At 36.2% G+C, this 25,301-nt stretch overlaps 1 protein-coding gene across 3 annotated transcripts in view; it reads right to left on the reverse strand.

The window, feature by feature from the left end:
• Positions 1–650: 650 nt before the first annotated feature.
• The window catches only part of UBR1 (ubiquitin protein ligase E3 component n-recognin 1), a 73,915-nt gene continuing 49,264 nt past the window's right edge, over positions 651–25,301 (reverse strand). For 2 of the 3 annotated variants that reach the window (XM_040599920.1, XM_040599919.1), the window contains exons 30-47: positions 24,182–24,387; positions 20,753–20,846; positions 18,147–18,299; positions 17,581–17,678; positions 16,840–16,933; positions 15,381–15,529; positions 12,409–12,464; positions 11,983–12,079; positions 10,987–11,054; positions 9,955–10,105; positions 9,017–9,104; positions 7,263–7,396; positions 5,956–6,064; positions 4,091–4,147; positions 3,520–3,597; positions 2,668–2,838; positions 2,364–2,465; positions 651–1,886 (exon numbers count right to left, since the gene is read on the reverse strand). In XM_040599920.1, the coding sequence (XP_040455854.1) occupies positions 1,745–1,886; positions 2,364–2,465; positions 2,668–2,838; positions 3,520–3,597; positions 4,091–4,147; positions 5,956–6,064; positions 7,263–7,396; positions 9,017–9,104; positions 9,955–10,105; positions 10,987–11,054; positions 11,983–12,079; positions 12,409–12,464; positions 15,381–15,529; positions 16,840–16,933; positions 17,581–17,678; positions 18,147–18,299; positions 20,753–20,846; positions 24,182–24,387 (2,047 nt within the window). In that variant the 3' untranslated portion in view covers positions 651–1,744. The remainder of the gene's footprint in view (positions 1,887–2,363; positions 2,466–2,667; positions 2,839–3,519; positions 3,598–4,090; positions 4,148–5,955; positions 6,065–7,262; positions 7,397–9,016; positions 9,105–9,954; positions 10,106–10,986; positions 11,055–11,982; positions 12,080–12,408; positions 12,465–15,380; positions 15,530–16,839; positions 16,934–17,580; positions 17,679–18,146; positions 18,300–20,752; positions 20,847–24,181; positions 24,388–25,301) is intronic. The other variant, XM_040599921.1, reaches the window with a different exon arrangement.

The raw sequence follows: 25,301 nt of genomic DNA on the forward strand, positions 1-25,301 counted from the left end.
AACAAAGGATAGCGGCCTTAATTGCAAGAAAGAATACCTGGAAAACATACCAAAGCCAACTACTTATACCATCAGGGAAGAATTATAGCAAAAGTAACAGAAAAAGTATTTGAAACTCGAACAATATTTGAGTTCATCAGTATTCCATTTTTAGATGAGTTTTGATGCCGTTCAGTGCACTCAAACTCTAAAAACTTTTAAAGAGAACAATGACATTTAAATCTAAATCATTATTTGTGATTCTACTATCTCTCAATCAGTGGCAAAAGAAACCCCAAAACCCCAAACCAAAAAAACCAAACCCACAAAACCCAAAAAGAAGCCAAACAAAAACGTGCTCTCGGACATTAATTTAAAAACCTCCCCTCGCAAGTCTTATTAAAATGACATAAAAATTCAAATAGCGAAGGGACAGGGAAATTTAGAGTACTGACAACTTCAAACTTGCATACAGAAACGGGATTTCCTAGGAAAGCATTTTTACCCATCGTATTACAAATTCTCTCATGTATATTGTGGCTGAAGTTCAGAAAACAGAACAACAAACATTTAGAACTAAAGCACAATCACGTATCATTGAGAGAGTTCCATCACAATGTATTATTAACTACTGAAGGGCAAAGACGCCGACCTAGCCACCTTTTTTTTCCCCCCCCTCTTGTGCTCTAAGTGGCACCAAACCACTGAACATGCCCCTCAAAACACACAATTTCATTTATGCAGGCAGAGCTCCAACAACAGTGACAGATGAAGAGTGGAAAACTCCTCAAATATGGACAAAAACTTATTTCTGATTCTAAAACTTGCTGGTTTGGGGTCTTGATATTAATTCAGTGGTAGCTTTGAAGGCAGTCTACTTCACTGAAGTCTCTGGCTCTTGTACAACTTCCAGAGCTACACTACAACTACCCAACAGCATTTCCATGTTTGGTTCTTGGGGAAAATCTCAAAAGACAAACTGTACAAGAACTAATCATAACCTAGCCAAATGGCATAGCCCTAGACCTCTTGGCATACAGAATTTTAACAGAGGACAAATTCATTAGATGAAGTGCAGTTCTGGCAATGCCAACAGCACAGACTTTGTTTTGATGCAACAAGCAAGATGGCAATTCCCCCATGCAGTTTCTATCCCACACTTCTCCTTTTGAGAGTTCACTAATGAAAACTCTTCATTACAACCCGGGATATAGTGGAATGCAGGCTTTTTCTGTACAACTTAGTCTGCTGTACCTGTTGCTACAGATTGCTAAAGACCTGGCATCACTTCCACTCCAGCGTTATACCACAGATCCTGACCTGTTTAAAAGCTTCACTAAGCTTGGGAAAAGAACCCAGGAACAAATAAAGGCGGCTTTTCCATAACAACAACATTTAGGTATATTCTCAAGGCATGGAAGAGACAAAAATGTAGTATGTGCCCAGAAGCACAGTGTTTGGGAAGCTGCCTTCCTCAAAACATGTGAAACAATTACAACTTCTCCAAAAAGTGGATGTATTTTTGGACCTGAATATTCAGTAATAATTATATAATATGGGTTTCCTTTTTTGGGCGGGGGGGAGAGGAAAAGCAAAACGTGATGTGAGGTTCTGTTTCAATGTGTCAGTAATACATCCAACCTGGAGAATCCATCAACTGTGTCTGAACTACAGAATCCACTTGAGAGTGGACTACTTACTGCCACTCTCCTTTCCTTTTCCAAAGTACAGCCAAAGGTAAGAGTTTTCACTAAAAATAAGAGACTCAGAGCAGTTGCCAGTTGAATCCAAAGAAGATCTGATTTGTTTCTTGGCTCCTGGCAATCTCCTCTATGATGCAGTGTTGCTGCCATAGCAGATGGAGCTTCCGGTAACGCTCCTGACATAAGTGCAGGGGATTGCCTCTTCTTCATAGAAGAAAAAAAGGAGAATACCCAATAAGCATATCAGAATAACAACTGAAAAACTGTTCATTACTAGTCTAGCATTAACACTCTTAAAGATAAGCAGAACACATGAAATGCTTGTATGAACGTCAATTCCAACAAGTCTACTGGAAATGAAAGAATTCTACACGTGACAAGCAATGACTGCCATTTCCCAGATGACATTTCAGCAATGGTAGTTGCTGCACGTTTCTGATGAAAGAACATACAAAGCATTCCTGAGAAAAGTTTAGCAGTAACAAAAAAGGGTATTTTCCCATTATGAATGACCCATTCATGAGAAGGAACTGCCATCAAGAATTTGAACTCATGTCCACCAGGCCAAGATACATATTACAGTACTGTACATGCTAGCTGGAAGAACATGTTGTCTAATGGGTACAAGAAACGAAAGAGATACCAAAGTGGAAATTCAGAAAAAGTCAAACATTTACTTACTTCAGACCTGGATCTGTTTCTCCATATTCATCCAAGTAGGGAGCAGGATATAAGCAGCCCCTGGTTTTACCTTCAATGAGGACAACTTTGCATTCCCTGATTCTTAAGGAAAAAATAGCTACACTTAAAATACAAGACAACTCCCAGCAAGTTTTTAAATTTTTGGTGAGCTATGTTTATAGGTCAAAGCAATGTTTCTTCATCTCTGACAAGAAGAGTCAAGCGCTTTGACAATGTTATGAATTTTGACCTTCAAATATTCCCCTTTACTCTGTAACACATCCAATTCTGGCTAGCTACTTACTTGAGAAACATACAGACTCCAGCTCCACACTGAAGAGCATGAGAAGTACAGGCTCCCAGCTCCTCCCCATTCACCAGTTCCTGACAGCAAGTATTCTGGGAACACAACATAGCCCCACAGAATAAACACAATACTGGATGTTTTTGTTCATCATCAGAAGACCGTGGGCATCTAGAAGAAGCATAACCAGAATGTTAGTGCTGGAATTAAAACTTCAAGAGAAAAGTTAACTATGGATAATGTTGCTTAAAAAATAACAAACAAAATAAAGCAAAAAAAACACCCAACCCACAAACAATCAAAAACCTAAGACATACTATATCATAACTGTATTTCACTTATCCGCCTCCATTGGCTATGTTTTTACATTGCTTGGAAAATTTTACCTGCAAGATAAAATATTCTGCTTTAAGCAGGATGCTGGACTAGATGATCTGCTGAAGTCCCTTCTAACCTGAATTATCCTATGATTCACTCTTCCTGGCATAAAACAGTGCCAACCTTCCGGGCTTCTTGTGTCCAGTGCAAAAATTATTTTCAGGCTTATGGTGAAGCCAAATGCACATTGCACTGGTGAAAAACAACCAGCACATTAAGCTATAATAATTTCATATGCTATCCTATAAAACACCAAGTGACTTCATTTAGTAAGCTGTTGTGTTTCAGATTTAAAATGAACATGTGCATGATTTAAATGCAGGTTTAAAATTAACATTGGCCAGTATAACTGTAACAGTGCCTTCCCCTCTGCAAAATAATCTCTGTACACAGTTTGAACACCAGTTACAGTACTGCAAGAATATAAAAGCAACAAAACAACCTACGAAGACAACTAAACATGTCATATTTTACCTAAACTGAGAGGCTTGGTTCAGAAGGCAGCTATAGTCTTCAGGAAGCTCTATTAAACTATTTCTTTTCCTAGGGTATCTGAGAAAAAAACAAAAACATCTATAATTAGAATAATAAAGATCGCAGCAAAGAACAGAATGGATAGGTATAAATTCCTGCTAAGCTTTCAGTTCTTTCTGTAAACTGCCGCAGTTCTAGAGCGGTTCTTCAGTCCTAGGAGCCCAAGAGAGGCTCCACATGGAAGCTTCAGCATTTCTAGCTTCCAGCAAAGGTGATGAATTAAACTCCATATGTAACCTACATGTATGAAGACATTTTGTATTCCAGTTAGCTTTTGTTTTCCCCTAGAGTAGGCTGGATAGCTTGTCTAACAATGTTGTGCATTTGCAACCAAGAGTCATTGCATGAGAAATAATACACAACCGTTTAGGGAGAAACCTATTTCTGGTAGCAGAACAGGAGGAAGAAGATACAAGCACTCTAACTTGCCCACAACAAGCACTTCATTCTTTCAACAGTTTTAAGTCAAAAACAGAAGAAAAAACAACACTAGCAACAAAACCAAACTTACCTTACTGCAATGCTCTTCCCCTTCAAACAACTTAACACCAGCGGGTCAGCACACCACCTGTTTCAAACAAACATTTGCAGATGACAGTGTTAGATAATAATATACATTTAGGATCACTAAACTAAACCACAAAGCAAATACAGAGCACAGATAAAGCACTGATAGTTCTAATTAAAACTTCGCAGGGAGAAACAGCTATTCTTTACAGTTTTGCTTCAGGAAAAGAATTTAAGTTTTTACACAAGAGAGAAACGTATGTGAAAAAGAACAGTGCTTAAAATTACTAACATGCACATGAAGACACAGTGCTTACAGAGTTTAAAAACACTAACAGTCTTCAGATATATTCCAGTTCTCAAAGTGGGCTACAACACACACCACTGTTTGGAATATATCTGCTGAAAGCCACAGCATCAGAAAATACTGTACTAGGATAATATTTGTTGTTGTTGTTATAATTGTTGTATTAGGAAAATATTTATTGCTTTTATTTAATAACTATGACCCAATGTTTATTTTACAATGCTTTTATTGCATGTTGTATGCTTGCTTAGAATGGCCAAATGTGTTTACCAGAACAATGGCAGATACTGGCGAGTTACTAAACAAGGAATTGGTATGTCTTTCAAGTTATTTCTACAAAAAGGAGAAGGGAGAAAGAACTGTAGCAGATGGTCAATCTAGTAAGCTTCATTTAACACATATCTCGACAATCATCAAATTTAGTCTTCTGAAAAAAGATTCGTTCAAAAAACATATGGGAACTTGCATGATGATTTGAAAACTGTTACTATTACATTAAATATGTAGCCTCCTACTTGAAACCTCTGTTTTTGACTGGGAGCACTACAATGGATTTGTTAGCCCTGCGTCTAGTGAACGTTTTCTAATGTTCCCAAGCACCTATCCTCTGCATTCTTTTATAAGCACCGTTATGTCTTTAAGTAGCCATGTATAAACGTACAAGACAATTATTTAATAATTTACTTGTGAAAATGCTATTAATTTTTAAGTAATATATACTAGAAACGCAATTAGTGGAAGTAAAATTATATGTAGGGAATCATTTGACAGTTATACGGACTGTAGGTTGGAGTCAACAGCTCAAAGTCCCTAAATTGAAGGAATCCAGACAACCAAAGAGAACAAAGATAAAACACCAACAAACCAACCCACCCAACATCAAAAACTAGTGTGAGCCAGAGAATTCTGCCAAGAAAGAACCAGGGATGATCATTAGTGCAACCAAATCCTCATTCTCCAGCACAATACAGCAGGGTTATTCTCAGAGCTAGTGGGGGGGGGGTGTCATGCCTGTTTATTTTAATTTGTGTTTTTCAAAGGAGAAATTTACCAGTTATTTCTTTACTGCTAGATTGCAGTGTACATAATACCTAAATTGTACATTTTAACCATTAAGCTAACTTCAGCATTCATCAGTCTATTTTGGAAATCCAGAGAACAAACAGTACGAAGCCTCACCCTGCCAGCTACATAATTTTCCATATCCTCATTTTATAGCTTGTGTAATCAGCACTTTCGCTGTAGACAGATTAAAAATAGGCCAATGAACAGTAAGTGGCACACCATGAGAGCAAAGGTTTATGATAACATCTTTCTGCATGAATGATTTCATGTAGGTCTGCAAGCTCTAGTCCCTTAAACTGTAATTGTTTAATGTTTGGATTACCATAAAATATAAAATGTTTTAAAGTGCTTTAAAGATTCTGTGTACCTCTGCACATCAAACATGTTTGGAACTCTAGTATGAGTTCAAGCTCAGTCATTTATTAACAAATTTGATCCAGAATTCCTGTAAGGCTATCACAACAGAAAAACGTGGCCTGTCCAGTCCCAGCTAGTACCTTTGAAGCAGTGGATTTACTGTGTCCCAATATTCCTGGAAGAGCAGGAACAAATTGGTAGGTAGAGAGAGGTAACTACAAAGGGCCTTGAACTGCCCTTCTTCAGAAACTGCAAAAGAAAAACATGAACAACGGTTACAGCATTTCAATACTGCCTAATAATTCACTCAAAACTAGAAATCTCCAAATCCCTTTTCCATTGAACAATATGTATCTTACAGCTTCAGCATAGCTCCTAGCTAATAAAATTGGATGTAATTCCACTGACTTAATTGGAGCTATAATAAATTGCATTAGCTGACGATCTGCTTTAGGTTTAACAAATTTGATAGATGTTATTAAGTAATTTTTAAGTCACACATATGTCACTAATAACAGAATTCCTTGCTTAAATTATTGCCTAATAAGTAAAACATGTTAATGTAGCAGATTTCTGTACTTATGATATTTTAGCTTTCTACTATCCTTTTGGCCTGCACTGATAGTAAATTTTGCTACGATCAAGTCAGTGCTAACACATTACATAAAGTCAGGCTAGTTTAATAGTTTGCTGGGTGGTCAGAAAATAGCATCGCTGATTCACCAGGAAGACTCTTCTTTATAGAATCAAAGTTCCAAACTAATGGTGAAGACAACAGCATATCCCAAAGCGCAGAGATTTTGACTCATATATAGTAATCAAATTCAAACTTAGTTCACAGTTTATATAAATCTACTTAAGATGCTGTATTTTGTTTCAGTTTTTCATAGCAATTTTGGTCCTCCTTTCCAAATAGCTTCTGTGTTTCATTGCATTTTGACAGAAGACAAAGTAATTAATTTTGGCTATAGTATCTGTAATGCATTAAATCCTTTAAGGAAAAGGTTCAAGTTTTATAATGTGCTTTATTTCTACTTGGCTCTGTTTTGCTGGATGCCTATGTCTTCAGCATTTACTGACATTAGCAACTGCACAAAAAGGTTTGTGTTTTTTCCTAAATGCACTCCAGGGTAATTCTCAGGCGATGTAATCTAAGCCCACAGAATTATCCTTAAATCACAGAATCTTTGTATCCACAAATACTGTCAATACATCACTGATAATTCACATATTTGCACATACTCAGAAGCGTAGCTCCTTTCCATGCAAAGAAGACTGAGACAACTCAGCTTCTCATGCCTGCCCCTTCCTATACAAATTAATATATTCTTTTCTTTCCAAGTGTTACTTTAATGTCTTAACTATTGTGAACACTTAAAATTTCCATTCTTCCAAGAAAACAGTAAACAAAGTCAATATACAGATAGATCTGCTTTCTCATATTTACCTTGTAGTAGTTCCTCAGGTGGAGAAACTCCCAGCAAATAATGAAAAAATAAAGCAGCACAACGAAGGTAAGGCATGATGCCTTTTTTAACACAGTCCCACACAAGCCAGCCTGGAATATCCTGACTAAAGCAACTGTAATACACAAATGAGAAAATAGCTGCAGTAGTTCACAGTGCAAATCCTTCTAACATTTTCACATTTTGGCTAGCATTGGTAGAACAGCAGCTGTGTAGAATTAACACTGATGTACCCCCAATTCTGTGAAACATAGCCACCAGCACCTAACTTCCCACTTCTCCTCTGCCTAAGGAATGAGTACTAAGTTTACATAGAACACCTACATTAAGCCTTCAAATTATCTCAATTTATTTTTCAGAATTCTAAAAAATAAAGAGCAGATACATAGCTGTCCAGCTCTAGGTAACTCAAAATAACCTGATTTAAACTGTACAATACAGCATCAAACAGAATAATTGATTCTTACACTGGTGGTTTTTTATTACGGAAAGCCAGCAATTTTTTGAAATGGTGAAAGTTTTTCATTCAGTTGGTGTTTGGAATCCAATTCAAAAATGAGAAAACAAAAAACAGACATAAATATTCTTCAGGAACAAAAAAACCTAACAGAATTAAAAAATTAATACCCCATACTTCATTATAGAAGCCACAACAGTAACACTCAGTTTAAAATAAAGCTATATTAATCCTTTTTTTGACAAAAATACTGGAGTGATACTCCTCATTAATTATTCTTGTAGTTTGGGCAATATGAGCATTTACTCTAAATTTCATAGTAAATTTAACTAACTTACTGCTGAAGAACAACCTGTATTATAACATCATAGACCACTGCAAAATTATTATCCAGACTGTGCTGTTTAAGGTCAGAGTTAGAAGACAACAGCGCATACATAGAAATGAACACAACTACTAAAAGTTGCTGTAGAAGGCAACACCAGAAGTTTCAGAGCTGGGTTGCCTAATCTTTGGCATTTACTTCTGTACCTAGGCATCTCAGTACAGTGACCTGATTTTCCAAAATACGCAGCACCTACGGTTGGGCTCTAAAGCTCATGCCTTCGAAAAATTACTCCTATTAATTAAATACCAAATTTTAAATATTTAGAAATGTATTTATTGACTTAAAACTTTTAGGTAAATGGGTAGCGCTGTCAGTCCCTGAGAAACACACCTTTGCAACTAGCTTTGGTGAAGATAAACAAAAGCAGAACATGCAGAGGGTGAATCTGTATTTTCTAGTTTATTTCACATGCAAATACTGAAGTACTACAGAGTCTGTAGCTATATCTATCAAAAATAGTCTGAAAAGATGGCCACCGACTCTCAAACAAATAAGCAACTGTGCTTGGCTTTACACTTCTCCCCCTTCTATAGTAGAACCATTTCCTTTTTTCTGGCTTCCATCTATAACTGAGATATCTAAAAAAATGCACAAAAACAATCAAGGCAAAGAAAAAATAGCTACTATAGTTAGTGGTTGTATTCCTCTCCAGAATGGATAACAGGTATTTTTTCATCCTTAGACTAAGAATTTACTGTTGTCCACAAAAAGTAGCTATATTAACTAAAAGTGTTCCCTTCAACAGTTTCCTTTTTTTCAGCTTTCAGGAGTATGGGAAGAAAGCACAAGGCATTGTATTTCCCCCCCTCCCCCATTCCCTCCGCCGTTCAGGTTAATCCCTGTGGATTGCCATCTTTCCAGGGGACCGCAATGCTGTAACTGCTACTTACCCACTGGTGTACTGGCAAACCTCTCTACAGAAAGACTGTGCAGACCGTGCCTCCTCACTGTTGTCAGATGATCGAGCAGTAGGGGATTCTGCACACAAAAAGATGAATCCCACTGTAAATGCACTCATTTATGACACATCCTGGGCTCTTTTTTAAAAAAAAAATTGCATTACAGAAGTATTTCCACTTTGTTTTGTCTAATTCTTTTCTATTTGATGTTTTTACCGTAACAAATATTCTCCTAAAACTGCATGCTGTAAAGAACAATCAGGATTACTGCCTTATTGCTTATCTTCATGTAAAAACTGCTTCCTTCCCCAGAACTCCTGAAGTTATTGCCCTACATAGATTAAGCTAAAGGTTTGTTATGTGTTGTGGTGGTTTGGGTTTTTAATTCCCATCATGCTTAAGAAAACAAAGTAGTAGCTAGGGAACCTGCAGATTACTGACAGTTTTTAACAGTAGTAGGAAATATACAGAAAAGTTAAATTAAATTAAAAGTTAAATCCTATCAGTTTACAGGATTCTGTACTTCGGCTCTGGTTATTTACTAGGTTGAAGTGTAAAGATAAGTTTACTTCCCAAATGCATACTAACTGTCACTGTACAGCTCAGAATGCTGCTGCTGGGCACAGCTTTGCTTCTCCTGCAGGGTGTGAAGAGGGGAAGTTACCACTGTGAAATGACTGACTTGACCAAGTACTGATATATCAACAACTACTTTATTTTCTTAGGCTAAGCACACACAAGTGAAATAATAAAATGCTCTGAAAATTATGTAGTTCTATGTTTTACCAGAACACAGTTATTACTACCTAGCACAAGGTGTCATTTATTATGTGGACGTTTACACCTGGAAGACACTAATAGTGTCCATTCATTATTTTTAAGAAACTGTATGAAAATGCCAGAAGAATCCAACCCAAATACACCTCTACCTGTTGCTGAAGAGACGACAATTTGCGTTATGTGTGCCAGTGTTGTCAGATGGAAGAGGTAGAGGTGGTTATAGGCTGAGCTAATTGATGAAGGTTGCAAGTCTACAGCATCCTCCCAGTATAAAGATGGAAAGGACAGCACAACTGCCACCTACAGTGAAATGGAAGGAGCAAATATTAAACTAACAGAAGTTTGGTAAGATCTACATGAGTAACAGAATTTACATTCTCACTATATATTTCATTTCTGTAGTCAATTTAAATACGTACATTTATCTAGCTAGCTTTAATTCACAAAGTATAGTAAAAACTCATTGGAAAATCTTAACCATTTGTGCCTCTAGCACATAGGATATAAATCCACTGTAATGGCCAGTTTAGAGATACACCAAGAAATCTTGTCCAGTTCCTAGAAAGCTTAATTTCTGGTTTTTGACATAAGACAAAACACATTTTTTTTTCGAAGTGAGACCAAGCATTAGTTAAGAGAGGCAACCAGGGCAAAACAGGTTTTATTCTGGTGGGTTTGGTTTTTTCTTTGTTTCTGTTTTGTTGGCTTTTTTGTTGTGTGGGTTTGTGGGGTTTTTTTAAACAGTAAAAGAAACTATAATACAGATTTGTATTAAGAACAGAAAGACGAGGCTAAGGAGAGTTACAGAAGGTAAGGGGTGTGAATGTGAGAAAATCAGAAGGTACGAGACGCCTATTGAGGCAAAGGGAAAGTGAGGGGAAACAAGCAGAGTGGTGCATTTCTCAGGGGTTTTTTGAGGCTTAATAGCAGTGGCGGTGGTAGAAAGATGACTGAGACTGCAAGCATGACATTTAGTAAGAGTAAGACAGCAAAGACTTAAGGTAGAAGAACAGCAGAACTAAAAGTAAACACTCCTATATAGCAGCCATATGTAGTCATTTGCTTGTATGCAATGCTCATGTATAATCATTTGACTCTGCAGGACTATCTTCAGGGTAAAGTACACAAAAATCCATGTTAAAAAAAAGTATTAATATGAAGAATAAAATGAACCTGCTTACCAAAATGTGGAACATATCTACTTCTAAGAGGGATGGAGTGTCCTCCACTTTAAAGTTTGGTAGAAGAACTACAAAATAAAGATATCAATTATTCATTTGATATTATTTTCTTCTTTTGGATTGCACTACAATATCAGAATCTGATTTTACAGCTTCTATCATTTCTGTGTTTTCATAAAAAAAATGTTCAAGTCTCTGAACTAAGGAAGTATCTGTTTAATTAACTGCCTACCACTTAATCGTGCATCTCTAGCTATTTCCACATGACCAACCAGTTCATAATTTTAATAACTATCTTAAAAATTCTGAGATAAAAATCCTCAATTATTTCCCCAGCTCTAATAAAGCACACACAAGGTGTTAAGGTTGCGAAGTCCACAAGCGTACTTAGGCGCTGCAACACTAGAGGCCTCACAACCTAGCCCAAAACAAAAGCCTGTACCACACCTAAGAATCCTACTGAATAAAAGGGAAGTCAAAGTGGGATTCACAAAGGCCACCATGCTAACTTAATCAGTAAGAAACACGGAGGATAGCTATGGGTCTCAAACTAGCTCTCCTTGAGACCAAAATATCTTAAACTAGGCTGCTAGCAGTCCTTTAAAAGTATTGAAAAGATGAAATCTCACAATTACTAAAGAATAGTACCTGTTTTGTCACTTTATCCACCTGTCTGGCAAAGAATTTGAGTAATTTTGAACACTACCAGAACTAGATTGTTCACCACTGTAAATATTCCAGATTACCTAGGCCTGGAGATAGTCAAATCTAGGATAGAGGACATTTTGAGCAATTCTGTGATACAGGGCTGGGTTAACAGAATTATTGATTACTTCATTTCAAGGAATACTCCGTGATTTCAGGCAACATTAGAGAAACTGAAGTTAACTGTTATCAGTAGTCTAACCTTTGCTCCTGTGTTTTATTAATGTGTGTGCCATTTTGCAATAGAAGCTTCTGCAACAACAAAGGTAGTAAAGAAAAGGAATACAATACCTCCTAGAAGACGAATCAGATGTTTCTGAATCAGGACCTGTGGTGATGTTGTTCTCTGAGCAGCTGCAAACTGCACTAATGCTTTAAGGCCACTGTGCTAGAGCGCAAGAGAAAAATGGTTGGACAGAAAAAAGGAAAGATACAATAGTGAAATAAAGCTGTAAAAACATATCTACTTCTATGGACAGAAAACACATTGTTAAGTTAATTTAATATGAACTTCCATGTAGAAGTAGAAATATTTTTCTTCCAAAATGCTCTTTATGTTATCAAACTAAAAATTTTGAGAGTTATCCCTCAACAGAGAACAATCTTAATGTTAGCAGTTGCAACAATAAGTTTTTATTTTATATATATATATGCATGTGTATTATATAGTTGCAAACTTTTTATCTAAAACGTATTGCATATCTTACTTGCCCATACCTGTCTATTTTGTAGAGATCCAAATAAGGGCTTGCCTTCTGTTTCCAAGAGGTTTTCTTAAAATTAAACACAGAAAGAATTAAGCTGTTTTGTTCCACACAAACTAACATAACATTTATGTTAGAATACACTTAGTCCAAGATTAATTCATTCTTAGTGTATGTACTACTTTTAAAGTTCAACTTTATTGTGATAAGAGAATTCTCTTGAAAATTCTATCTTAAATGGTACTTAATGTTTCCCAGATAAATGGTTGCAACAAGCTTCTAAAAGACATTTGGTTCTCATATCTTGCTAACTAGGGATTTAAAGGAACACCATTTCACATGAATAGCAAGACATTCTACAATTTTTGTTGCATTTTTTTTAATTGCATTGTTGCACCCTTAAACAGTGCTCAGAAACCTCTGGGTATGTTTCCAGGGATGCTATACAGCCATCTTACCCTCAGATTTGCACTACTGCATTTGACTGTAGTTTCAAAAACTGTTTGAAAATAAAATGTCCAGGCTAAAAGAGAATTCAGCTTTCCTCCCTGAGTGCATTGGCTCTGAAGGGATAATAAAGAGAAAATAAGCCAATAAAAATAAGAAACCAAATTAACTTAATAGAGTAAAAAAGGTATAATTTAAAATGTTTTTGTGCTTTAGTGACTTATTAGTGATATATCAGTACGCTTCCAAGATCTCAGAAATTGTCTTGTGATGTTTTCATTGGGTTTATTTGGGGGGTGTGTGTGTTGTTATTATTTGTTTTAATCACCTCTAACAAAAAGTGAAAGTGTTTTAACTTAGAACTTCCATATATCAGTTTAACACACAACATGTGGAGCTGCTGAGGAAACATGGGGAAAAAAAAGAGACTCCATTAACGACAGGTAGCTAAGGTTCCTTGCTTGCATGCCCACTGTGCTGGGTTTGGTTGGGACAGAGTTAGTTTTCTTCATAGCAGGTAGTATGGGCTATGTTTTGGATTTGTGGTGAAAAAAGCATTTTAGTTATTGCTGAGCAGTGCTTACGCAGAGTCAAGGACTCTTCTGCTTCTCACCCCACCCCACCAGCAGGTAAGCTGGGAGTGCACCACAAGTTGGGAGAGGACACAGCTGGCCCCAACTGACCAACAGGATTTTCCATACCATATGGTATCATGCCCAGCATATAAAGCTGCGGGAAGAAGGAAGTGGAGGAACATATGGAGTGATGCTGTTTGTCTTCCCAAGTAACCATTATGCATGATGGAGACCAGCTTTCCTGGAGATGTCAGAACACTGCCTGCCAATGGGAAGTGGAGAATGAATTCCTTGGTTTGCTTTGCTTGTGCGTGTGGCTTTTGCTTGACTTATTAAGCTGTCTTTATCTCAGCCCACAAGTTTTCTCACTTTTAGTCTTCTGACTCTCTCCCCATCCCGCTGGGGGGAGTGAGTGAACGGCTGTATGGGGCTTAGTTGCTGGCTGGCGTTAAACCATGACAGCCCTTTCTGGTGCCCAACATGGGGCTCAAAGGGTTCAAGATAACAACAGATTTGATTGGAACATGCCAGATCAAATATATAACTGTTACTGCTGTTTAGCTATTAATTGGCAGGCTCCTGTGGTTGCCATGGGGCTTGACTTGCCTTACTGTATATTATTCTAGTGCTCATTAGTGGCTGCTTTTTGCTTTCACTGCTTGCTGTACTGCTTATCATCTTTGCTGTGCCTGAGAACTTTTTGATAACAGTAATGGCCATGTGCCATATGGTTTTAATAATGCACCCTATGACAAGATTCAAAAGCAGCATACTAGAAGGTACATAGGCAGTTTTGCTTTACAATTTCATGGAAGCCTGCTCTATTTGTAAACAAAAATGAACACAAGGAATTGGTGTGGCCTAGGATAGGTCAGACTGTCACAGCGGTCCCTCTGGTTTTATAATCTTGGCCTGGTTAAGACACCTGAATTTTCTACTTCAGAACTAGGCCTTCGATATCATGTCTGTGATAACAGTTATTGCATTTATACACTTGCTAGCAAACTCATCCCTGACAGCCAAGATCCTTTTTTATATATCAAACTGAAACAATCTGCACAGCATTAGGTGCATTAATGTTAACAGAGCTGAGTGACTTCCAGTCCTTCCCCGACTCATTGAAAAAACACTGATCAAACAACCCAACACTAAACCTATGTAATCAGTTTTCATGACTAATCCTGCCTTATCAGAATATTCCCAATTCTCCTAAAAACCTTTTGAACACTTGATACTCCAGTTGAGTCAAGTCCACTATAGATTTAAGAGAGACTACACTAGTATCTCAACAGCTTCAGCAGAAAAAATGTCATACATGGCCAATCCTATTTGTGGAGAGGTACAATTACATTCTCCATTCCTTCAGTATGCATTTCAGACTTTCCTCTTGCTTCTCTCCCTGCCTGGAATCCACTACAAACTTATATACAGCTTCGTGTTTATTGCACAAACTTCTTTGTGTATATAGTAGAGAAATGAAAAGAGAGTGACTGCTAAACAAGCACATTATCCCCGAAAATGCCATCATTTTTATGGTAATTATACTGCCTTCAAAAATAAATTCATGCCAGAGAATTTTTGGGGTTGTTCGCATTTTTTTTCTACCAGATATATGCTTAGCAATTTCAGAACATGGAAGACTATTTCTTCCACAATTTCCATGATAATTCTTTGACAACACAGACAAAATGAAGTGAGAGAGTACTATTTCATAGCTGTTAGATATTTAGTTATGTAGGAGATGGATACAGCTCAATGATCTTTAGAAGCCTGAAGATATTCATTGAACATGCCTAATATTACAATTAGTAACATGGAACATGTCACTCCCTGCTGTGACAATATGATAATAGATTATCATTCTATTATTACATATGCAATTACATATAAGTTGTTATACTACAGCATTGCCTTTATTTATGTAGAACTATTATTATTATTCATACAATCAGTTATTCTTTACCTATACACTGGATGGTAAAAGCACATGTGCTCCAGGTCATCATAGGAATCCTGTAATCAGCTTCATTTGGAGCAACTTTTAGCCCAACTCTATAGATGGTGGTGGCAAAGAGAATAAGCATCTCCTTGATACTGCTTGAGTATTTTACCCTGCAAAATCAAGCCAAGATAAATTCACTCTGAATTATCAAGAGAGCTTATTACTTTGTTAGCGATTGATTGACCAGTAAGTCTAAGTTACTTATGAAAGAATTCTTGACTACAAAGGCCTTCTGTCTGTACAGAGGTGACAAAAATCACTAGTTTCCAGTAGTAAACAAGTACCTTGACATGACAGGCTCTACAAATTGAGAGATTAAGAGCTGTCAGGCTAGAAGGAGTCTATTTCTATATACTGTATTATAATCTGCATTCAAAAAATATAAACATTTTAACCATGTAAAATACAACGAAAAAACCAGATGCGAATAAGAGTATAATTATAAGTGCTGGAGTGAATACGTATCCCATCTCATAAGGCACGAGAAATGGGAAGACAGACATTTCAAACGTGTTTTAAAACACATTTTTTAATGTTTAATCTCTTTTCAACTGACATTGGGTTAGTTTATGTAAATGCAGTTATATTAGAAAAATGCCTAGGCAAAAACACGTACAGGTTTAATGGCTTGTGTTTTTCCAAAATCATTCACAGAACTTTTAAACAGAAATATTTAATATTCATATTAATTCTCCAAATCTCTACAGCCAAAACAACTGTACTATGAAGTCTGGGGTTTAGCCAGGCTCATACTTAAATGCCACACCGTTTAAAGGAAAACTATATTTTTTTTCCACGGAGACCAGTTACCAAGAAAGAATTTGATTCAACTTTCTGATGACATTTTTACAAATAGCAGATATTTCCAAGTACTTTGCGTAACTATGATGTCAGTCAGAAGCAGAGTACTTCTAGTATGATCCAAAAAGATGACAGACTTGAAAACTATCTATTAATTCATTCTGGTTTAGTGGATGAGTGCTTTTGCCCACTGGGATAGAAACAGGACAACACAGCCCTATTCCTTTGACTAACCTATGTTACATTATTGCATCCAAACCCAAGTGAAATCTATCCCTGAAACTGACATATAGCAGGAAAATTAAGGCAGACAGACATTAAATAAAACTTGCCTAGAGGCACAGGAAGTGACCCAAATAATTGGAACTATGGATTAGAAGATTCCAGACTCCTAGCTTTGTGCCAGCAATGTAAGAACTACCAGACTGGATTTGACCAAGCGGTCCATCTAGAGCTGTATATATCTGACATTCAGTGAATGCTAAAGGAAGAGTTTAAGTAAGCCCATATTCAGACCAAGCAAATCATATGCCTTTCCTTCAATACAAATCCTGAAGCCTGTCTAGGTTATTTTAGGGAGAATTAGCATAATGCAGAGAGCACTTCCAGTAACACTTACGAAGACTGAACTCCAAAACTAAGGATGGAATGGAATTCCAAAGCAGAGTTCCCCATTCCCTTGCTGGTGAAAGCTGGAAGATTTTGTTTCTCTCCTTCCAGGAAAAAAAAAAATTACAACCACATTAAAAAACAAAGAAGTTGCTACAGTTTATACTGCAGTCTAACAGAAGTGAGACATCTTTTTATTTTAAACTGGTTTGAAAATAATTGTAAACAGACCTCACCAGCCAGACTGCCTTCTAACCCTCATCCTTAAGTAACATTTTCTTCTATTCCCAGAAATATGAGGATTAAAAGTAGTGCTTTACTGGTGAGGAAAAAGAACTTCCCTGCATTATAGGAGTCAAAGGAATATGTTGATTCTTGGTACTTTCTGTTTTCTAAACATTCATACATGTTTTTATTTTGACCTTTTAAATTTATTTTTTCTCTTTTTTTACCAAAGTCAACACAAAAGTTTAACTCTGATTGCTAGTTGGTGGCTGTCCTCTCCAAGTGTACATAATTTTGTTCTACAGGAAAAATGGAAAGGATTTAACAGAAACTCGAAAATTGGTGAGGGCACTGTGAAACCGAGACATCAGCTCAGAAAGGGCTGTGACTTTATCCCCAGCTTTATTTGATACTGTCTTCATTGATAGCAAAATGTAGTCTTTGAAGTTTTATCTTGGTATTAGTTAAAATATGTACTAGCATATTAGAAATCCCACAAAATAGCTTCAAAATTAAGGTAACAAACCTTTGGCATTTTTCACACTGTAGCCTGATATCCTGACTATGATAATCTCCATCCACCTAGCCAGGGACAGAATTTGAGCTACTGCCTCTGCATCCTCACTGAAAACAGAAACAGAAAGCAGGTTTTACTTTAACACTCAAAGAAACACCATATCTTCAAAAACTGAAGACAGATTTAGATCAAAAGACATTAACTCAGTATTTGCAGTTTTGCTGGCTTTGTAAATTTTAAGCAAACAGTACAAAATGAAGTGTTAGGCTAAATACTACATAGATCTCTGTACTTCCTCATTTGATATCAGCTCCAAATACTAGCCACTCCAAAAATGCTACTTTTTAAATACATATTAAAAACACCCACTTTACTACCAGAAGCAGTATTTTTGGCTGAATAGTCAATAAGGAGATATGTAGTCTTTTACACAGATTAGAAAGGTCAGCCCAAGCTTTCTTTCCAAAAATTTGAAAAGCCAATCAGCCTCGAAGTAATTTTTAATTTTGTTTGTTTGTTTTGGGGGGAGGGAGGTTGTTTTTAATTTAAAGGCTATGCAATCTGGTATAATTCACCTGTTAATTTTCTGAGCCTGCAATGGAACGATAGGAATCACAGTATTGCACAGAGATTTGCAAAGTGGACAAAGATACTCTCCATTCTCCAAGTCAAATATCTGTTCAACATGCAGACGTTGTCGAAAGTTTAGCTGCATGGCTTCAAAGTACCTACAACATTGAAAAGGAAATTACTAGAAAGTGAAATGGCACAAATGTAACATGAAAACAAACATTAAAATAATTAAATGTGTTATTATCTAGCAAATACCTATCCAAGCCAACAAACAAGTCTTTTCCTTTGATTTATAATTCTTTCATGTGCTTGGATGTGAAAATAAAATAAAACCTTTCAATACATGGATGAACTCATGCAAAAATGCATGGTATACCAGTCATGCAAAAATGATGGCAACTTCTCCTTGCTTTTAAGATCCTTCTAAATTTCATTAACATTTTTACAGACAAGCAGTCTTTAGATTTTCTACCCTTCTCTCAGCATCTTCAACGACACAATGAAACTTTGTACCCAATATCTCTCATATGCAACTCATACAGTAAGTTTTAAACAGGGATTGTACATGTTTTTATTTAATTTCAGGAAAAACTACTGGCAACATTTCATGAATGAATAATCAGCTATTAATGTCAATGACTGAGCCTCATGACTAGACAATGAAACTGTAGCCTTCTTTTAACAGAGAAGATAATTTATATTACAATACCACAGTTGAGCTATTTTAAACTCAAAAGGAAACTAAGAGAACAATAGTGATCTTTATACAGATTTCATTATAGTTTTGCCGTCTCAGTGGATTCAGTTGTAAGGCTTCAATTTCATTAATGTCTCAGTGGTATTATTAGGAACAAAAAAAACGCAACATTCAGATCATCTTGCCTGGAGACAAGCAACTAAATTCAGTACTCATGTTCAGACTGGGTATGTAGTATCTTAAAAGACAGATAGGAAATAATCTAACTTCTGCACTAAGGTAGGTAACTAGATTATTTTTTTCTTTAAATTTTACATCTTAAGTGAAAAAATAAAATCCCACTTATGTAGTAAAGAGAAAGTGTGCGTGCAGCAGGGGCATCTGCAGAAGTTCTAGAGATTACAGAATATTTAGGATAGTATTCTGTTACAATCAACAAAAGCATACATTTACTTCAAAACAAACAACTATGTTTTTGCAAGCAACTCCTCTTCCTGATACACGGCAACTACAAAGATACTCAGTTCATTTGAACTTGTACTGTTCTAGAGAGTATTCTGCTGTATTTTTAGGCTCCACAGATACTCTAGAAAGGTGTGGCAGGCATTGTTTGGAGGAATATTAGTAAGTTAGAATGTCTGTTATGTAATAAATAAAAGACTATACTCAAACCTTCTGTGCCATCCCGTATGAGAAGAGCCTGTTGTCCATTTTAATCCCATATACCCATACAGCAAGTCATCTTTTCTTAAAAAGAGCAAGGGAACTGAGCTCCAATGTTGCACTACTTAGATCTACGCAGATGTAGATGGATCTGCCAAGAGCAGATGTATTATACTCAAGGAACATACTTCCGTATCATTTGAAGTGTGTGCACCTATTTATTTTGTACTGATGTTGTATTGTTAAAAAAATATATAGACACATATTTATAGGAAAGTAATAACAAGCACTAGAAGTTTAGTCAGATTTTTTTTGAAGTAAAATGGCACAAACACAAACAACAAACCTCAAGAAACTGTTTATATCATACAACAATACAATGTAGCTTGCAATTGCATGACCCAACTATCTTTATCTGTTGATAATGTTTCAGTGGGATTATTTCTATTATTATTTCCCACTATTTACCTTGTTTAGACTTGCCAGACCTTTGTGGAATCAAATGCTGAGAGCGTTAGTTCTGATCTCCATAATCCTACAAATGTAGCTGCAACCAGGCTGACTATATTCTGCAGGCTAAGTAACTCGATCTTTTAATATTTCAGGTTTCATTCTAATCCAACACATTTGGTCTAAACTGTGGGCTCCCATCAACAACAGAAATCACTAGATCAATTGCTTAAAGTTTTTAAGCACTGTATCAACTCTTCCCTCTTATTTTTTATAGTAAGAGTTTGTTCACTGACAGAGGAGGGGTGGGGAACAAATATTGATAGATTTAACCATTCATATTCTGTTCTGAATGCTGGATTCTCATCTAAAGACTCAGTGGAGTAAGTCAGCTTCATCTTTTAAGTACTGACCTGGTGACGGACTTTCAAAGTACTGTTGCTATAGAAAGCTCACCTGGAAGATTTCTACTGGTTCTCACTGGATTGTTAAAAATAAACCTACTACACACGATTTCTTATCCTTGACCAATTTTACTCCATTGGTTTTAGTTGCATAAATTCCTAAGTCCTTAGAGATTCTTCTTTGGGTCATAGAAGGCACTAAAAACTTTGATGATGATTTTCTTCAAGTCAAAACTTTTGTGCCATATTTCATTTTTGATGAGTACAAATAGTTCTGACTCCTTAATTACATCTCCACTTACTGTACTGTGCTTTTAGCATTCACTTAGATGTTTTGGAAAATAAATTAATAGAAAAAAAAAAACATTAAAAGGCTGCAAAGACACATCCTTACTTCTGCCAGCAGGCTGCATGCATCACATGACCACAGCTTCCTGTGTGAGTCCCACAAGGTAAGTCAGGGTGCATGAAGAGAGGATCTAGTGTATCTAGAAAGATGCAGCGGAAAGAAATTACTTAAAGAACAGTAACATAACTTCCCATCGGTACAAACAGATGAGCACTGAACATAAATATACACTGAACATAAGCCTTCGGATTTTATTTTCCTGCAGTTTGCACATTAAAATCCCTTTTGGCTAGCTTTTCCAGACCAATACTCCAGCAAAGTAGTCAAGAGACAAAGCCCACTTTAACTACTGAAGGCTTTCCACTAATTACAAATGAAGAGATGACAAATAGCAAATTGGTCAGGGGGAAAAAAAAAAAAAAAAAAAAAAAAAAAAAAAAAGTTCTTCAGTACTGGAATAGCTCTGTGGATGGATTCTCTATCACTGCAGTTTTTAATGTATTCATTGCTGTATTTTTAAATGAAAAAAAATAAAACTACTAAGGACAAGAAAGAGTAGGCATTCCTACAGCTAATGAGCACTGGTGAATAACAAAGCCAAGTCTATTTTTTACTAATCTTGCAGAATTCTTAACAGCAAAAACATTATGGGAATGTAATGGTGTCTTTGTGCTGCATATGCACTTGAAGTGAAATTCCATTTTCCCCTTAAAGATACCTAAATAATGCTGAGCTGAACAACAGTAGTCCTCCAAATCTCACCTGGTGCACTGTTCATGATTTGGAACAGATACACCTGAATTTGACACAATGAAAACAAAAATAAGTAATTTTTTTAAATAAACCCAATTAGCATCCAAATTGCACTGATAATATAATTCTATTTGACAGCAGCTGAAGCTGTTCTAAATTAAATGGAGACTGAAACAAGAAAATGAACATCAGTATAACACTAATTTGTCACTATCTGCACTTCTGCTGTGGGAACAAGCGTTTTCCCACTTACTTAGATCTTGAAAGAACAAAAGCTCTTACAGGCCTACTTCTAACTGATGAGCTGCAGAGGACCACGCAGCAGAGAGTAAGTGCTATGAATAATATCCAGAAGTGGACTTAGGAAAAGTAACTTCATTTCCTTCTTTGTCCAATTCCTTCAATAGCCCAACATGTCGCTGCAGAAAGCTTACAAGTGTATCTGACTACAGGAGCATAGGATTTAATTTGTACTTCAGAGTACCACAGAAAAGAAGAAGGGGAAAAAAAGGATGCAGTTAGTAGATGGCCTAGATAAAAATTCTATACAGCTGGCTCAAAATTGCCATTATCAGTCACTGTTAAAAAGAAAAATGTATCAAACTGGATTCTGTATGAGTCTGTCCTGGGTCTAGGACTATTTAGTATTTTTTAATGACCCAGAAGAGGAAACACAAAACATCTTATCAAGTGACACAACTTGGTAAAGGTCTGCAAGCACGACAGAGCACAGGGTACTACCCTACAGCCCTAGAGAAATAAAAAACAATGCTGAACCTCCCTTTTCTTTAGAGTTTTTTTGATAACATTCATGAGTGCACTTCTGAACTACACGAACACAGAATTTAAAACCATTTGCTAGACAGCAGTGTCACTGAAAAAATATCTTTCAACGCTACATGCTTATTCCTTAAATATTAGTTAGCTTGAATAAGCAGGATTTGAAACAATTATTGACTCAGCTTTATAATAATATATGGGCAGATACCTATTAAATAATGAATATGCATTCTCTGTGTAACAGCTATTCACATTTTTTTCTGTGTTAAAATAATTATAATCCAATTTACAGGGAAAAATGACCATTAACTTTTAATTATTATTTAATATTATAGTGTGCTTGAATTGAACTACTAGTTTTATGATGTAATGTAGCCACCTTGGGGTGATTACACCTAAACAACATTTGCCCAAGCTGTATATCAAGTAGGACAGAGCCAAAAAAATCTAATGAGAATAGATTAGTGTACCTTCTCCTTACCCACAAAACCTAGTCAAAGAATTCAGGTGGCTTACTGAGCTCCTTTCTTGACAAATTCATTTTTGACAATTCTTACTGCTTTATTGTCTGTCTTTATTTTTAGTTTATAGGACAATATAAAAAATAATTACTATCATCCAACATACTTGCATCCAGGCTGGATGGCACACGCAAATTCTCGGAACTTTCTCATTTCACTTCTGGTTTTTTGGTGGGTTTTTTAGACAAATACTTGTTTGCCCTTACTAGCTTTCTGAGATGTCAACTATCTACTATGATTTTAAAAAATAATTGAAGATTACACTGAAGACAATGGTTCTGATAAAACTTTCAGTATTACTTCAATAATTGCCAAGATGAATATGCTGAAGTTACCTATATATCATTTCAACTTTTCTTATCCTATTCTGGTCTGTATTTCTCTCTTGTTAAAATTAATCGGGCACCTGATCCTTAATTATTATTAATTATGCTTTTTCAAAAAAAGCAAAAAAATCAGTGAATACTGAAGTTTTCCCTTTTCCTTCTATTTATTTTCTTTCTTCCCCTTGAGTAACTGATCAAAATCTTTCTCATGTTTAAGCAGCTGTTACAAAAAATTTCTGGTTTTTATTCATGCTTCCTGCTACCAATATGCTATTATGCAACTAACTCATTAGTTTGTATTATTTTCTTGTATTTTTTTTTATTTATTCGTAATTATTGCTTACACTTTTCTGTATTTTTATTATGTTGATGTTTTTATTACTTTCTGGACATGAAAAAAAAACCAAACACCCACCCCACCCCCACACCAAACTAAATCAAAATTCAAACCAAACCAAAAAACTAACCTACAACAAAAAAAAAACACCACGGAAACAATACAAAACCCAAACCCTCCTGGGGCTGCCATATTGGCCTCTGATAACGTTCATACATTTCCTCCATATTGGGAAAATTTGTTGCTATGCTTGAATAAACAGAACTTAACATTCTTGGATTTCTTCCAGAGTGACATCTACTTAAGTGAAATCTCTTAAGTTTTATTAAATCTTCTTGTGAGATTAAAGCAATTTCTGATTTCCCAGGGACAAATGAAAATCTTTACGTATTTCTCATTTTTAAGTTTTAAAGCAGAGGTCCTCAAACTTTTTAAGCAGGGGGCCGGTGCGCAGATGAAGTGGCAGGCAGCCATCTGCGGCTGCTTGGTTTCCCCTCCCAACCCCTGGCGGGGGGGGCGGGGGGAGGTGTCTGTAAATACCGGGGCCAGACTGAGGACCCTGGGGGGCCATATCCAGCCCGTGGGCCGTAGTTTGAGGACCCCTGTTTTAAAGCATGGATTTTATAACAATTTCAAAATTTTCACCTTCGTTTTAGTAAGCCATTTAGCGATCTGACAGAGTACAGAGTTTAATGAGTTTCAAGGGGTATGACCTCTAGGTACAGAACTGCTTGAGTCTAGAAGAAAGATTGCATACCCCCTGAGAGTTCAAGAATTCTGCTCCTATTCTGAGTTAAGGCAGTTGATTTCTGGACACAGGCAGATAATACCATGGCAGCACTTTCCAACTTTACTTCCTGCTCCTCCTGACAAAGAATACAGGTCAGAACTTCTTTCTCAGCAACAGATGGACCTCGTTTGGGACCCAAAGCAATCCTTGAGTAGTCAATTGCCGAAGACATGCTGTAAGACCATAAGTGACACAGAGATACAAAATAATCAGATGGCTTTTTCCAAGCAAACTACTTCCAGGCATCTAAATATGTTGTACACTGCTAACATTCCTAGTTTTACACCGAAGTGCTTTACAAAACCAAATGATGACCAAACAATGAAGAAACACCTCAGTCCTCCCTAAAATGCAGTATTCTTTAAAAACAGAAAGTAAAAGCCAGCTGAAACAGAAAAACACAATGAAATGGTTTTCATACAGTAGGAAAGTCACGAAGCTGTATTTAATGTAGATCAGATTAAATATATTTTAATCTTACAGATACATTAAAAATGTTCCCCATTCTTAAAGAAAATATACTGGAAATGAATGCCACCACCTTAATTCAGTGGTTTGACACACAATACGCTTCCATATATTTTTTTAAATATTCCTTATTCCAGAGTTCAACAATGATTTAAAGAAAATGATTAAAAATCAAAGCACACAGAAGTGTACTTTTTTGACATCAGATATCTCTATCTTCCTGATTAGTTTTGTGCAGCCCCAAGATGACCAAAATTGTGAGTTGTATTAGGTATATTGTTGCAGCATCTCTACAACAGGAGCAACCCGTAACAACAGAATTACAAACAATATAAACCAAAAGTTTTCAGTGTGAAATCAGATTTTAAAAACTAGTGAACAGAAATACCAGTGACTCGAGCTACAAGAAACATTTTCTTTGTTGCAACTTAACCTTAAGGCATATGGGCTTTTATATTCTTTCCAAATTTAACACTTAAATATTCATGAAAGTTAGACAGTCACCTCCAGAACTACAATGTTGTCAACTCAGCAGCTTTCTAACATAATTTTTCAAATGTTAAACAATGAAATGATCCATCATTTGAAGAAATAATGAATTTTCTTGTTTATCTTATGC

This window comes from Falco naumanni, chromosome 7 (assembly GCF_017639655.2).
Source record: "Falco naumanni isolate bFalNau1 chromosome 7, bFalNau1.pat, whole genome shotgun sequence".
Lineage (NCBI taxonomy): Eukaryota > Metazoa > Chordata > Aves > Falconiformes > Falconidae > Falco > Falco naumanni.